General features: G+C 41.6%; 1 protein-coding gene across 4 annotated transcripts in view; it reads right to left on the reverse strand.

The window, feature by feature from the left end:
- Nucleotides 1–16472, reverse strand: part of dpy19l3 (dpy-19 like C-mannosyltransferase 3) — a 91730-nt gene that overhangs the window by 51432 nt on the left and 23826 nt on the right. For all 4 annotated transcript variants that reach the window (XM_063188794.1, XM_063188793.1, XM_063188792.1 and 1 more), the window contains 4 exons: nt 14281–14412; nt 5420–5521; nt 3364–3437; nt 1071–1229 (listed from right to left, as the gene is read on the reverse strand). In XM_063188794.1, the coding sequence (XP_063044864.1) occupies nt 1071–1229; nt 3364–3437; nt 5420–5521; nt 14281–14412 (467 nt within the window). The remainder of the gene's footprint in view (nt 1–1070; nt 1230–3363; nt 3438–5419; nt 5522–14280; nt 14413–16472) is intronic.

Below are 16472 nucleotides of genomic sequence, written 5' to 3' on the forward strand. Positions count from 1 at the left end.
AACTGAGCAGTCATGGGTAAGCGGTTAGGGCATGAGACTTGTAGCCCAAAGGTTGCCGGTTCAACTCCCGACCCGCCAGGTTGGTGAGGGAAGCAATTAACCAGTGCTCTCCCCCATCCTCCTCCATGACTAAGGTACACTAAGCATGGCACTGCCGCACTGCTCCCTTTCTGGCGCCATGGGGGGCTGCCCCCTTTGCACGGATGAGACATAAATGCAATTTCGTTGTGTGCAGAATGCAGTGTTCACTTGTGTGCTGTGGAGTGCTATGTCACAATGACAATGGGAGTTGGAGTTTCCCAGTTGGACTTTCACTTCACTTCAAAAAGTCAGAGAATGTGCGCATATCAGTAGCACAGGTGATGGACCAAAAATAAGGCAACTGAAAAGAAAATAAAGGTCCGCAACACGTTTGACGTTTGATGCTCCCAAAAATGTAATAGCACGACGTTTTCGGACTCTCAGTCGTGCTGACCTTTATTTTCCTTTCTTTCACTTCACTTCACTGTAGCAACTTAATGCGCGCCGTCCTTCCTGTGGCACGCTGTAATAGACATTGAAAGTTAACTACTATACAGTACTACACTACTATGACAGTGCACAGGGCCTTCAGTAATACATTATGACTTGGTCATTGCCATTCTGGTAACAGCTCATTTATAATGCCGTGTCTTAAAGGGACACTGTGCAGGAAATGGTCAAAAAAGGTACTGCAACTATGCTGCTCATTGAAACTGGCCTGCATATTGCCAATATTTACATGAAAGTTTACTAAGTAATAAACAAATATTTTCTAGTATGGTCCAAGTACAGTCATTTTTGCAGATAAAAATGGCTATTTTTGGAAATTCAAAATGGCGGACCATGGAGAAGATCCCCGTTTTCATGTATGAAAAGTGCCATTTTTCCAGTCATAATGAATACTTAAAATTTGATGCTGGTGGTAAGTATTCATGAAAAAGGTAACATTAGTGAATGGGCAGCATGAATTCTGGAAATAAACAACTAAAAATCTCACACAGTGTCCCTTTAAGGGGTTAAAACTCCACTGCAGTGCACTCTGGCCTCACCTGAGGTTGGCGATGGCAGCCAGTGCCAGGGGGATGAGCAGCAGGGCGAGGGTGCACAGGTACGGGTACAGCAGCAGCGTGCCCCCCAGCCTCTCCAGGGTGTCCAGGGGCAGCAGCCCAAACGCCTCCTCACACAGGTACAGGCTGGCGTCAAAGTCCCTACCGCAACACAGCGTGCAGTATAGAGATGTTAATCACACAGGTACACGCTGGTGTCAAAGTCCCTGCCGCAACACAGTGTGCAGTATACGTGGGGATGTTAATCATTTTGCATGTATTTATCACATACATAATACCAGGGGTGATAGTGAAAAAAAAATCCTGAGCCTGAACTTTTTCCCCTGCTCTAACAACGACGACAAGATACTGCATAGTGACGTAACGTAGGCCTATTTTGACACATTATTCAAACATTTAATAGCCTGTGTATGACCATTATTCAAGCCTGATAGTAGAAGAAAACCCTGAACCTGTAACACTTTCTGAGATAAGAATAACGGCTACGAATAATGGCTACTTATTATCAATGTTTTTATTTTTGCAAACTCTGTCAAGCCTGAAATCAGGCATGGAGCCTGAATACTATCAGCCCTGTAATACACACATATTATCATGCATCACAGGTACAAATCATTGAAACAACATAGTCGCCAGTCAAGTCAGTTGTATTGTCAATTTTGGAGGCTGTACTGGTCACATAAAATGTTTAAAAGTCTTGCTATCCCATGTGGAGAAACACATAGCCATAGACAGATATACTGTAGATATACAGTACATATAGACATAGACAAGAAAACAAAGTTCAAGACAGGACCACAGAAGATTGTCCAGTAATCAGAGGTATTGTGCATGGATGTTAAGCGGTCATAAATATATTATATTACAGTACATTATGACTTATAAGCGAGGACATACTTGGCAACGTACAAGATGTGGAGAAACACATGGAAAATTATAATAATAATGTGACTGAAATCAAGCAACATATAAATTATGCTACATTTCCCCCCTAAGTCAAGGATTCTCTGCACATAGAATTATCCAGATACATTTATAGATGAACTGAATTGAGTGAGGCAATGGAAAGGAGGAAGACAGGCAGAGGAAGAGGAAGAGAGACAGAACGAGTCCCCTAGAAGAGAAGAGCACATATCGAAAAAAGGCCATGATGTAAGACACTGGGGGAAAAAAAATCAATTTTGAAAAAAAATAATTAAAAACGGTATGGCACCGAGACAGAACAACTGACCGAACAGAACAACCGACCTTAGAAGGAGAATACACTCCATTCTGTTTCAGTTTCCCCATCAGTCATTTCACTGCAGTGATATGGGGTACAGTAATTGGGGACACTGAAGAGAAACCATACTGTAGGACTGGCCGCCCCCTCTCCAAAAAATAAAAAAAGTAAAAAGTAGTGGTGTACCTACAGTAAATGTAACGTACTATGGGGAGAGGCAGAGAGAGATTTGTCAAGGAGGAGGAGAAGAGGGATCATAGATTTTAAGGCTGGTGTCTGATCACTGATACAGCTGTTGAGCACCGAGGGGCAAGTGCTTTATTAGTGATAGCAGGAGGGAAATCGGCTCTGGCTGACAGACTCCTTTCTCCTGCAGGCAGGGCAGAGGCAGACGAGCCTGAATGGGGATTTATAAATCTGCCTGCCAGGGATTAATGGACTTGGCATTAAGCGCCGTTCCTGGCCTTACAGCGACCGTGAATAAAACTTCCCCCTTAATCGGGATGAATAATGATTACACAAAGTTTGATCGGTGGCGTGTGTGATGTACCTACAGTACGTGATACCTGATGTGTGTGTGTGCGCGTGTGTGTGTGTGTGTGTGTGTGTGTGTGTGTGTGAGAGAGAGAGAGGGAGAGAGAGAGAGAGAGAGAGAGAGAGAGAGAGAGAGAGAGAGGAGAGAGAGAGAGAGAGAGAGAGAGAGAGAGAGAGAGAGAGAGAGAGAGAGAGACAGACACAGACACAGACACAGACACAGACACAGACACACACACACACACACACACACACACACACACACACACACACACACACACACACACACACACACACACAGGGAACTGAAACCGAGAGACACTGGAAGACAGTGTGTGTGAGATGGAGGGAGAGACACAATAAGCAATAACAACCAAGAGGGAGAAAGAAAGAAAGAAAGAAAGAAAGAAAGAAAGAAAGAAAGAAAGAAAGAAAGAAAGAAAGAAAGAAAGAAAGACAGACAGCCAAGACAGCCAAGACAGTGAATGTGAAAGTTGGTAGACGAGGCAGTGAGAATACCTTGTGGCCCCGAGTCCAAACTTTGCTTTTACGAACTTAAAGATGTGCTCATCGGACCGCAGCTGCAGAGTTGCCTGCCAAAACAAAGCCAATGCAGTACAGACTCCATAACATGACATGACATGACATGAAGACTAGGGCTGTAACAGTATTGTATCGAACCGAGATATCGTGATACACTGACTCACAATACTGTATCGTGATACAAGGAGGCAGTATCGTGATAAACCCTTTCAAAGATTTGGCACCCATCAGTCCAGAAAACTACCACGTGATATGAAGTGATGGTGCTTCCAAGCTTCAAATCATCATCATTATTATATTTTAACTTTTTAAATCATTTGTAGCTCATTGTAACCTATTCAACCCATAATATGTCATTGTTATATTCATAATTTTCTTTTATAACATTGGCAAATGTAAAATCGTGGGGTGTATCGAACCGTAGGTCAAAAATCGTGATACGAACCGAATCTTGAGTTGAGTGTATCGTTACAGCCCTAATGAAGACACAAGAGTCCTTAGATCGTAGTACATCACGTGTACCATGTTTCTCCTTGAAAATGCTTGAGTATTTTTTTACGCAGAGCACATACACAGCACACTAACACACCTCAACAATTTGCAAAAGAAAGACACATACACAGACACAGACACATACAGAGCATACCAACACACCTCAACAATTTGCAAAAGATAGACACATACAGAGACACGAACGAAGACACATACACAGCACACCAACACACCTAAACAATTTGCAAAAGAAAGACACATACACAGACAAGTACGAAGACACATACACAGCACACCAACACACCTCAACAATTTGCAAAAGAAAGACACATACACACACAGACACAGACACGTACACAGCACACCAACACACCTCAACAATTTGCAAAAGAAAGACACATACTACATACACAGACACGTATGAAGACACATACTACACAGCACACCAATACACCTCAACAATTTGCAAACACGAAACAGAACAGAACACGATTGCTTTAGACAGGTAGAAGCTGTGGAGTGGATGTCTGATGCAGAAAATAAATTAATAAATGATAAAAAACCTACTACGGGCTTAAAGTGATACTGTCCCATTTTTGGAAGTAAACTAATTTTACACCTCTTCTTGAGTTAGCTAATAGGGTTTGACTGCTCTCCTATACTTTCAACCATTCTCTAGGTATGGAAGTGCAAATTTTACCACCAAGTTAGCAGTTAACAGTGAGTCTTATGAGACCAGTTAGCCGACAGCTGGTCTCATAGGACTCAATGTTAACTGCCATACTAAGAGAACGATTGAAAGTACAGGAGAACGGTAAAACCCTATTATCTAACTAAAGGGGAGGTGTAAAATAAACTTATTTCCAAAAATGGGACAGTATCACTTTAAGAGTAATAATAAAAAAATATTCTGTTAGTGTGAGAGAGAGAGCACACTGCAGCACTTAACACAGCAGTTTACAAGCACATTGACATGATGGAACAGGAGCGGCAACACAGAGTAGGGTGTAGTGTGTGTGTGTGTGTGTGTGTGTGTGTGTGTGTGTGTGTGTGTGTGTGTGTGTGTGTGTGTATGTGTGTGTGTGTGTGTGTGTGTGTGTGTGTGTGTGTGTGTGTGTGTGTGTGTGTGTGTGTATGGGCGTGTGCAAGACAGAGCGGGAGAGAGAGGAAGAGAGAGAGAGAGAGAGAGAGAGAGAGAGGGAGAGAGAGAGAGAGCGAAAGAGAGCGAGAGAGAGGGAGAGAGAGAGAGAGAAAGAGAGCGAGAGAGAGAGAGAGAGAGAGAGAGAGGGAGAGAGAGAGAGAGAAAGAGAGCGAGAGAGAGCAAGAGTTCACACAGAAGGATCCTGCAGAGCATGTGTGGCACGTGTGTGTCACATGTGGGGTCGGGAGGAGGGTTCGGTGAGTAAGTAAGGGAGGACAAAGTGGAAAGGAGGCGAAGGAGGATGTAGCTGACAAAGAACAGCAATGTAGTGGGTACCAGAGGGTGTAGGATACAGGATGTAGAGGGGAGGGAGGGTGTATTACACGTCTCACGGCTCACCTTGGCTAAATAATTGATGCTGAGTGCCAAGGCCAGCACCAACAAGGTGTGCAGACACAACTTCAGCACCCGGGACAGCAACCCTCCTGACTTCAGCCCTGTCTGTGGAGAGAGAGAGAGAGAGAGACAGAGAGCAAAAGAGAGAGAGAGAGAGAGAGAGAGAGAGAGAGAGAGAGAGAGAGAGAGAGAGAGAGAGAGAGCAAAAGAGAGAGAGAGAGAGAGAGAGCAAAAGAGAGAGAGAGAGAGAGAGAGAGAGAGAGAGAGAGAGAGAGAGAGAGAGAGAGAGAAGAGGGGAGGGGGCAGTGAGTTAGCGTGTTGAGGCTCACTATTCAATCTCTCAGTGAGTGAGCAGGGAGTTAGTAGTGGTGTGGATCGGCACAGCCCTCACGATCCGATTCGATCACGATTCGGGAGGTAGCGATTCGATTCGATTCGATTCTATGCGATCCGATCCGATCCGATTCAATTCTACAATGCATTGCAATGCATTACATTTCTACTGAAAGCAAAGCAAATGTTTAATTAATCAGTCATGATGAGGCAATACAAGTAGTCAGATAGTGAGCAACAATTTATTGGCTGTTTTCTGTATCAGTCTGTATCAGTCTGTATCAGTCTGTACCAGTCTTGCAATGTTTTGAAGTGCTTTTATTTAATTTAACATTCATTTGCTCCCGAAATATCCATGGAAGTAATTGAAACTTAAAAAAATTGCTGGATCGATTCTAGAACTTGCCGGATCGATTCTGGATCGTCCATGCCCCGCATTGGATTGCATCACCGAATCGATCATTGTTGACACCACTATGAGTTAGCGTTTTTCCATATACAACCTATGCCGTGTCGTGTCGCGCGTACCGTGTCAAGCTGCATGGTACTGTCAGAGCCCTTATAGAAGAGCCTTGCCACTCGCTATTAAGCCCCTTTGTACCAGTTGTTTGTATTAGTTCTATGGTTCGGAGACCAGAATGAATGGGACCCAATGGAGCTAGATGCTAAAAATCTTAATTTTAAGCATATGCGTGGCTCAAAACATCTAAAACTCAGCCGTGGGTATTTTCTATATATAGTCTTTCGAAAGCAACATCCGAATTACACGAGAAAAAATCATATACTGAGATAAAGGCACCATGAGGGGTTTTGCTCCATAGGACTCCATTCATTCTGGTCTCCGGGCCACCACGTGGATAAGGGTGGAACTGCCCCTTCAGTTCTAAATCTGCCATAGAACTAATACAAACCTGCCTCGTTTCGGAAACCGGAAATACACCGTGAAATCAACCAGTGGCGTATCTGGTCTCTTACAGAATCTGTGGTACTATCAAACCAGCCCTGTTTGTGTTTCCATTACAAACCGTGTTACCCGGAGTATGGTTGGAGTTACATTTGGTGTTGTCACGTGACGTAGAATTGCTTTATGTAGGCTAGTTGACTGGAGGTAGGGCTGACAGATATCTCTCCTATCGAAGTAGACTATAAATAGTTTCAGCTACACCATATTCTGATATTATAATGTTGATTTCTGTCTTCGATTTTCAGATCACAGCAATACAGTGTCAAACCTAAGAGCATTCCAAGAGAGTTGCTCTGGTGGCCGCCATGAATATTATTTGATTCACCAGTGACGAACTGATGCGGATTCTGGGTAATAGGCTGCGAAAGACCCGCTCAGGGGTGAATTTCTCAAAAGCAAAGTTGCTAACTACATTAGCTACTTTGCGGTTTTCAATGCATTTTCCCATTGGCAACTACCAAAGTTGCTAACAGGCTAACAACTTATCTTTTGAGAAACTCACCCCAGCTTGCTTCAGCCAGCCGGCTGGTTTTCGCACTGAGTTGAGCTGTGTCCTGCCCAATCGAAAAGCAAAAAGTGGCGGCCGAGTCGTGCTGTGTCAAGCTGTATCGGGTAGAAAACGGGCAGCGGAAAAGAGCCTTAACAGCAGGGCTGTAACGATATTGTATCGAATCGTGATGATCGTGATACGCGAGTCACAATACTGTATTGCGATGCAAGGATGCAGCAGCGTGATATGTCCTTTCAAAGTTCTGTTAAGGCATGATGTGATGGTGCTTCCAAGCTTCAAATCCCATCATCATTATTATTTTTAATACTTTAAAAAAAATGATTATTAGCCTTTTGCAACCTATTTTATATAAACTGTCATAGTTTTATGATATAATGTTGGTGAAAAAAAAATGAATGAAGTAAACATCACAATGAATCGCAGTAATACATGAATCGCAATGCATCGTGATAGAATCACATCGTGGCATGTGTATCGTGATGTTGAACCCCTTGCCAATACCCACCCCTAGTTAACAAGCACTTATCACCTCCTTGAGAGAAGGGAGAGGAGGAGAGATAATTTTGGAACATCAGCATATTGTGGCGAAATCTCAAAGCAAGGAAGAACAAAACACTATAAAACTGAAATTAGAGGCATTTCTCTTTTCTGTCACAAATAGCTGTATAAAGAAAATATAATATTCTAAACACTAAATACAGAGAACTGTCTGTAGAGGGACAGATATCAATGTTTCCAAATATGGTGAGAGACAATGACTGACAAAACAAACAAAACAAAGGATGTTTGCTCACTGTGTACTGTCACAGAAGACACACAGACAGTGAGGCAATATTTCTCTAAACTAAACTAAATTAAGTCTGGTACACCTCCTTGACAGCTCTGCAAAGTATTTACCAAGTGTGCTGAAACTAGGAGAAGAGACATCACATGTTTGACAAAGACAAGTAGAGATTGCAGCTGTGGCTGCCCAGTAGGCCTACATTACAGAACAACATCAATCTAAAGACCATATGATGCGATTGGATTGTGATGCAAATGTGTACTGTACTGTAAAGCACATTCACGCCAGTGCACAGTACACAGATGCATGCCATACTGTGTACTGTACACCAGCAAAGAAAGACATAAGGCTCAGACGTAAGACATCATGTTCTCAGTTTCTCTCAGAAAAAGAAACAGAGGTACACAAATACCTCTTTAGCAGTGACCCCTACTTCTAAAACATACCGTTATTCATTCTTGTTTTATTCTCTGCTCTGCTTTTGTCCAATGAAATGAATTTAAATGAAAGGATTTAGATGCAATGCTTGAGCAACACAATTTCTTTATGGTTGAAAAAGTTAGATGTACCCTATGGAGAGAAAAATAAATTAAGAAAAGAACAGAGAGGAAAAAAGAAATAAGAGAGAAAGAGATAGAGCGAGAAAGAGTGGTGGAGGCGTGTAAGTCTTGTAAGTATTTCCGTACAGTTCAGTCATGGTTCATGGCTAACCAACCCCACACTACATCTCTTCAAAGAGTCATAGACGTATCTAGTACATGAGCAGATGGATACAAAAACCCCATCCACCCCTCACTGGACCATGTGATAAAAATGCATTACAAGTTAGCAGCCTGGACAAACCAAACAAAATAAAATGGAAAAAGAAGAATATCGAGTTTCAGTATCCAGCACGAATTGGAGCTCTGGTGCAGCACTTTGGAGTCATAAAGTTCAACGTTGAGGTCAACCAAGAGTCACAGTCGGAGACTAAAGAGGAGAAAAACATGGCAGGCAAAGTTTGTGAGTTTGGCATCATGATGTGAATTCTTGAGGACACCGCTTCAGTTGGCGGATAGTAGAATTTGGATGAAAAATAAATCTTTAATGACCAGCGCGCTTTTTTTTATCTGAGGGATCAGCGTCTGGGAAGCAAGCCCCTGCATTTCACACATCTAGAGCTGCTAAAAAACAACCCTATGTCGTATTCAGTTATGCACATGCCAGAGTTCATATTGGTGTGCTACCACAGGCTCACTATCTCACTGTGATACTATTCATATATTCCTTTCTCAACATGAGCACATTGCTCAGGGCAAAAAGGTAACATCAACCAGAGGATGCTTCTAGATATTGGGTGACCCCACAAGAGAATATAATTTTAGGCCTATCTCCACAACTACAATATAAATAAATACTACAGTATCCTCAAATGGCCCCACTGCCAATTCCAGAGCCCTTAAACTGTCCGCAGACTATTGCAACACTCCCTGGGGGTAAGCAACGGAAGGTAACCATTACTGCCACCCATAAAAACTGTTGACACATCAAGGATAGAGCTCATCAATTCGCCTTGACAAGCATTTCTGCAAAATACTATAAAGCAAGACTCATCAATCTCTGACATACAAAATGGCCAAAAAGGAAATTAATTTTGGTTTCACATCAGATGAAGGGGCTCTGCTCCCTCAGTGTCGAGTCAGACCAGGTTGACACCGCTGCTTCTGCACACCGCTTGCTTTTGTACTGCCACTGTGGCACATGTTGACTTTCATTTTGGTTTCCATGTTAACAGGGGGGGGGGGGGGGGTTGATTACACTGTCTGCATGATGTGAGTGTTTGTGTGCGATATCCGCATGGAGCCCATCAGTTCGCAGTTGACAGGCAATATGGAGGTATTTCCCCACAGAAATACAGATTTAAATAGTGATATCTATGGCCATAAAACAGCATGTGCACCTACCCGATAACCAACACCACACTCCACATCTGAGCACATAGGGCTTTTCACATAGAGATTATATTTTTTTGTCTTATTTCGTTGCCTTTTATTTTTAATCTACACAGGTTACTGTGGGTTTTTTTTTACTTGTCTTTGCGTACTGTCGTGGTAGTCTGTATGTCTAAGTGTTTCTTGTATGGTTCCTGAACACAAGGCATAACGGTTTCATTCATTCATTCATTCGTTCATTCATTCATTCATTCATTCATTCATTCATTCATTCATTCATTCATTCATTATCTTCGCCAAGGAGGTTATGTGATTGTCCGAGTTTATCTGTTCATTTGTTCGTGGTGCATGTGTGTTTCCGTCTACCAGGGGGTGGAGGTGCACTCTGAGCGTTTGTCTAGTTCGTTCATTCATTCATTCATTCATTCATTCATTCATTCATTCAACCATGAGGACTAAGTTTATAACATTGGAAACCATAAAGGATGTGTAAAAACAGTATAATATGTACATTTCCAGAAAGTGACTGCGCAGGATGAGAGCAAAGATAACAACAGACCAAAAAACAACTCCCTGCTGTAAACCATTTTGATTCAGTGTTTTTGAATGTGTATTTTGCACTTACTATCTGTGAATTTTGGTCATTTCAAAAAACCAATGTGTCAACAAACAGCATGTTCGAGCAGAAAAGGGAGAATTAAAAATCTGTGGTAACAGCAGCACAGTGACATGACTTACAATACACAACAGCATCAGTCACACGGCACAGACACCATTCACATGCCAGAAAGGTAGCATAAACATGATCTGAAAGAAAGCAAAACACACACACAGGGGGGGACAGAGAGAGAGAGAGAGAGAGAGAGAGAGAGAGAGAGAGAGAGAGAGAGAGAGAGAGCGAGAGCGAGAGAGAGAGAGAAAGTGAGATGGAGATAGAGAGATGGAGGGAAATGGAAAAAGAAAAAGGAAAAGATTTGGAGAGTGCGAGACAGAGAAAAGGAATTGTAGATCGAGAGAGCAGAGAGAGAACTGAGAAAATATATAGACAGAAAGAGAAGAGAGAAGAGAGAAGAGAGAAGAGAGAGGAATCGAAATGCACTTCTAAAGTCCACACAGTGCATCTTGAGGTGCATCCTGGACAATTGCTATTGACTACTTACGTAAGGTAGTACACAAGCTCCATTACAGTCAGTGAGATGTGCTGGAACAAATAGACAGATCTTTCCACTTTCTAGTCCTGCTCATCTGAGCGGTACAATGTACAATAGCATCTCAGAGTGAGTCCGATCAAAACTACTTGGGCTGTTTAATGAGTTGTCTGCAACTACTGCAGAACACTATGAACGTAAAATCTAGAGGAAGAGACAACAGCAGCACAGAAGATAGTTATATGGACAGGCTTTTTCTTATTTCTCTCAGTTGCGTTAGTCTTACTTTTTTGTTTGTTTTCAGTTACTATTGATTGCTTTTTTTATACATGTATAATCTAAAAACACATTTTTTTCCTGGCCTTTTCATTGATTTAGACCACAAATATCTTCCAATCCAGCATACTGAATACTTCCAATGAGAACACTGTAATTTGAAACAACAGGGGTTGTTTAGGGATTTCTATGTACTACGACGGTCCGGAAACTAAGGCTCAATTTCACAACCTGAAATGACAATTACAGCTTTATATCCCCAAAGCTGCACATCTCAACATGTGCTTTTCCATTCAAGAGCACATAAAATACAATTCTTGTTGGAGCACTACAGCATACAACCATTCATTAATAAAGTAGCCTATGTATAGTTTTAATGATATTTATCTACATGACTAAATAATGTTCCTACTGATGGACTCAGAAAGCCTGGGCGAAAGCCGACTGTTGACCCCGTCAAACGGACTGGACCAAGCTAAGAGGAATCCGTTTCCATGGAGGGTGGGAGATGGTCGGACTTTACTTGGCAATTTAAATTCATTGGAGTTCCGAATTCATTTAAAATTCAAATTGTGCTTTATTAGTATGGCACTATACAGTGTTGCCAAAGCATTCAAATAACAAGACACAAGTGTCAATAGTGTTACGGTAACCAATCAGTAACGGACTCTGACTCGGAAGGTTTTTGAAAAGTATACCAAAAACCTTGCTTTATAAAATAACCTCTCTCAGAATGTGGAGCCCCTTGCTTCAATTTGCAGAGATCTGCCCTTTAAAGAAAAGCAGAGTTGTTTTCAGAGCTGTCCATCCTGGATTCCTTCTGAAAAAACAGTTGGTTACCTTTCCTGGTAAAATAGAGAAAATAGAGTTCAGATGTTTCGGAACTGGTTGCTACATATCAGATAGAAGTATTTCTCCCACCAATTGATTTCTTCCCGGAATGAATGCTCGGAATGAGTGTTTTCAATCTCAAGTAGCAACACTTCACTCAAGCACAGAATACTGTACATACCATACCAGAAAGCAAATCATTTGCCATAGATATTAATACAAAAGGAGATTCTTAGATTAAGAAACAGCAGGGACGCCATATTTCATAGATTTCCACTCCACAACAAATACAGTATTCCAACTGATTCACCTTTCAGAGGGGAGCCCACACCAAACTAATCAGTAAACAAATAAACACTCTCTACTCTACAGTCGTTTACCCCTAAATTGGCAATTTGAATTGTTTTGGCATCAGTCAGGGGTGTTTTTGAAGTCCAATCTGATTTTCTAAAATTCAAACGGCTTGGAAGAGAGAGAGAGAGTGAAACTGGTCGAGGTGATAATAATGAGCCAGTACTTGGTTTGTCTGCTATCACTTCTCTCTTCAAAGGACTGTGTGTGCAAAACAACAGTTGGGGATAGCAAACATCACAACAGCAGTGTGAAGCAGACCAAACACAAGAAAGAAAACGAAAACAAACAATAAACAGTGCATGGCAGGTTACAGCTTGACCAGAAAAAAACTTGATAAAAGAATGTTCAAACACACATGCACACACTGACACGCGCACAAACACACGCACACACACACACACAGGCAGGCAGGTAGGCACGCACGAGTGCACACACACACACACACACACACACACACACACACACACACACACACACACACACACACACACACACACACACACACACACACACACACACACACACACACACACACACACACACACACACACACACACACACACACACACACACACACACACACACACAAAATCTTTCCCAGTGGAAAACAAAACAACCAGATGGCCAAAGTTGGGACTACACGAACAGGAGACTAGGCACAGGAAGAAGAAGTGTGTGACTTATCTTACTAGATGAATCAGTTTAAACATCATCAACAAGTTCGCAGCGTGAGGCCGACCTACTTGCTATGCCCCTCATGCAGGCATCCCCAACTGGTGTCTCTCTCGTCTCATTAAAATCACTAATCCCATTGGTCTCGCCACTGTATGGCAGGGTAGTGTAGGGGACCGACACGTTGCCTTTTGTGGACCACCAGTATAGTGGGAAACGTGAAGCGAAAGTCCTATTTTTGTCATCACACACCATAAAAAAATAAATAATTCCACATACATTTAAAAAAATAAATATATATGTTGTCCTAACTCACCGCAGGAGAACCTTACTGCAGAGGGACAGCTCAATAGACATATGCACTGCATCAGGAAGTGTAGGAATGATTATATGCTCAAAGTTATGCAGTCACGGGCAGGGTTGCCAATCGCCCCTTGAAAAATGAAATTGTCCCGTATTTAGAATTGAATGTTGTTTCCGTGTATGTTTCCGTGTTTCCAGAATGTATGTTTCCGTGTTGGCTGAAATAGGACAAAATTTGCTTAAAATGCAGGAAATTGCATCTAAGAAATATGTTTTTTTTTAAATGGGGGAAGAACCCCACAGCAATAAAGGGTCCCATATTTGTTTTACCACAGACAGTTGGCAACCCTAGTCACGGGGCACAATGGGTGAGAGTGCTGGTCATTCACTGACCCCCCCACCTGTCAGTTTCGGGGATCAAACTGGCAATCCTGGTGCTACAAGTTGACTCCATAACCCCTCCATACCCCATGTATGGCCATATGGGTGAATTTTGTATTTCAGAACATGCACACCTAAAAAGTCCCACCTGGAATTATTTGACAAAACAGTGCTACAAGTTGACTCCATAACCCCTAGCCCATGTCTGGCCATGTGGGTGAATGTTGTATTTCAGAACGTGAACATGTTATTAAAGTCTCACCTGGAAGTATTTGACAAAACAGTGCTACAAGTTGACTCCATAGCCCCTAGCCCATGTCTGGTCATGTGGCTGAATGTTGTATTTCAGAACGTGAACATGTTATTAAAGTCTGACCTGGAAGTATTTGACAAACAGGGCCGCCACAACGAAGCTGAGGGCCAGTGAGCCGAGGATCATGGGATTGCAGAACTGCAGCAGCCACACGGACAGCAGGCTGATCACCTGAACCAGGTACAGCGATGTCACCTGAAACACACATTATTACATTACATTACATTACATTTGGTGGACGCTTTATAACCAAATCGACTTTCAAAAGAGGACATAATCATAGCCAACATCACAAGCAAATACAAAGTGCACAGGAGATATACAGAACAAGTGCAATTACAATGAGGGGTTATTTTTTTATTTATTTATTTATTTTTTTAATAAAGAGGAAATAACGAGAACACACACACACAAACACACACTCACAAACTAAAATAAACTAAACACCATGTCAGGATTCTGCCCTGGGGCAAGGCCAGTTCAATCATTAGTCTAGTAGATTCTCTCGAAAGAGGAATGTCTTTAGTTGTTTCTTGAAGGCTGCAAGAGATGTGCTTAGTCTTGCTGCCTCTGGGAGACTGTTCCACCACTTGGGTACCACAACGGAGAACAATCTTGACTGGGAGTACCTAGAGCGACTGGATGGCAGAGCCAGACGGCTTGTGCTGGATGAGCGCAGTTCTCTTCCAGTAACATAAGGCGTTAGTAGGTCCTTCAGATAAGCTGGGGCCGTTCCTGTGATGGTTTTGTAGGCAAGGGTCACACACACGCACGCGCGCACGAACGCACACACACACACACCTTATAATTCAACATGAACATTAAGGCTCTGTCAACATGCACAGTTCAAATCATTAAATGTACTGTATATTCTAAAATATGAGACCACATTATGGCCTGCAGTACTGGTTAGATGCATACATATCATTTTACTATTGGAAGCTCAAAAAGACAAATAAAAACTATGGCACATCTGAAAACACACTGTGGAGGCATTTTGAGCAAAGACCAATGAGGGAATTCACTTCCATGACACGCCATAAAACCTTGGCGAAAATAAAGAGATGCTGAAACCGGGCACATCCTCCTTGAGCGATAAAAACTGTCTGATGCTAGAGGCTATGATTTACACCAAACACCTGGCTGTATGACAGGCGCATGAACATAGAACATTCCATACCCGTATTCCACATCTGCAGCTTAGCAATACTAACCAACCACAGGGTTAAATAGTAATCAAGTATCAAGACATTTTATTCAATTAGTATTTATTCCACATCTGCAGCTTAGCAATACTAACCAACCACAGGGTTAAATAGTAATCAAGTATCAAGACATTTTATTCAATTAGTATTTAATTGAAAACATTGTCTGCTGGCTTACTGTGGCAATACACAACTAGGCTGCTTTCTCGCAGAAAATGCAAAAAGGTGGCCTGCTCTGCTGGCCATCATAGGCCTACCTGTCAACTGTGCTTAACAAATGAGAGAGACATTCGCCACGCGAAATAAGGGTCATTTTGAGTCTGTTACCCATGGGTGTCCCTTCCCCACGTGAGGAGAGCGATTTCCTGTTGTCTATCGTTTATCAGATTCCAGAGTCAGATTCCAACAAGTTTGCAGGGCTCGATTTTGTTCAGATTAAGATTGAAAAACCATCCCTTAACCAAAAAACCAAAAACCATCCCAAAAGTAATCCTTAACAAGATATTACTACATAGAAGTTGGCAGTTTCTTAATATTGTTATTATTATTATAATTATTAATAATAATAATAATGATAATAATAATAATAATAATAATAATAATAATAATAATAATAATAATAATAATAATGATAATGATAATAATAATAATAATAATAATAATAATAATAATAATAATAATAATAATAATAATAATAATACAAAATACTATACAACCACTGGCTTAGTGTAGAACTCTAGACCGCAGTCTACCTAATAGTAACCAGTATCAAGATGTTTTTTATTAGTGTTTAGTAGAAAACATAGTCTGCTGACTTATTGAGATATTCACTGAATATATGAAGGAGTTGGCTGGGCTCTTCATTTGGTTGTAATTACAATTTTACACCCACAGCAGAATGTGCTGGATCTTGGAGACAGAAAAAACCCAAATGAAGGCAAAGGCTGATTAACATAAACTAGATAAAACTGCTTAATTATTAATCCAGGCTATCATCTCCACTCATGTCATTTTATCAGGCAACGATCTTGTCTCAGTAGCTGACACTTG

The sequence above is a fragment of the Engraulis encrasicolus genome, chromosome 22 (genome assembly GCF_034702125.1).
Source record: "Engraulis encrasicolus isolate BLACKSEA-1 chromosome 22, IST_EnEncr_1.0, whole genome shotgun sequence".
NCBI classification, from domain to species: Eukaryota; Metazoa; Chordata; class Actinopteri; order Clupeiformes; family Engraulidae; genus Engraulis; species Engraulis encrasicolus.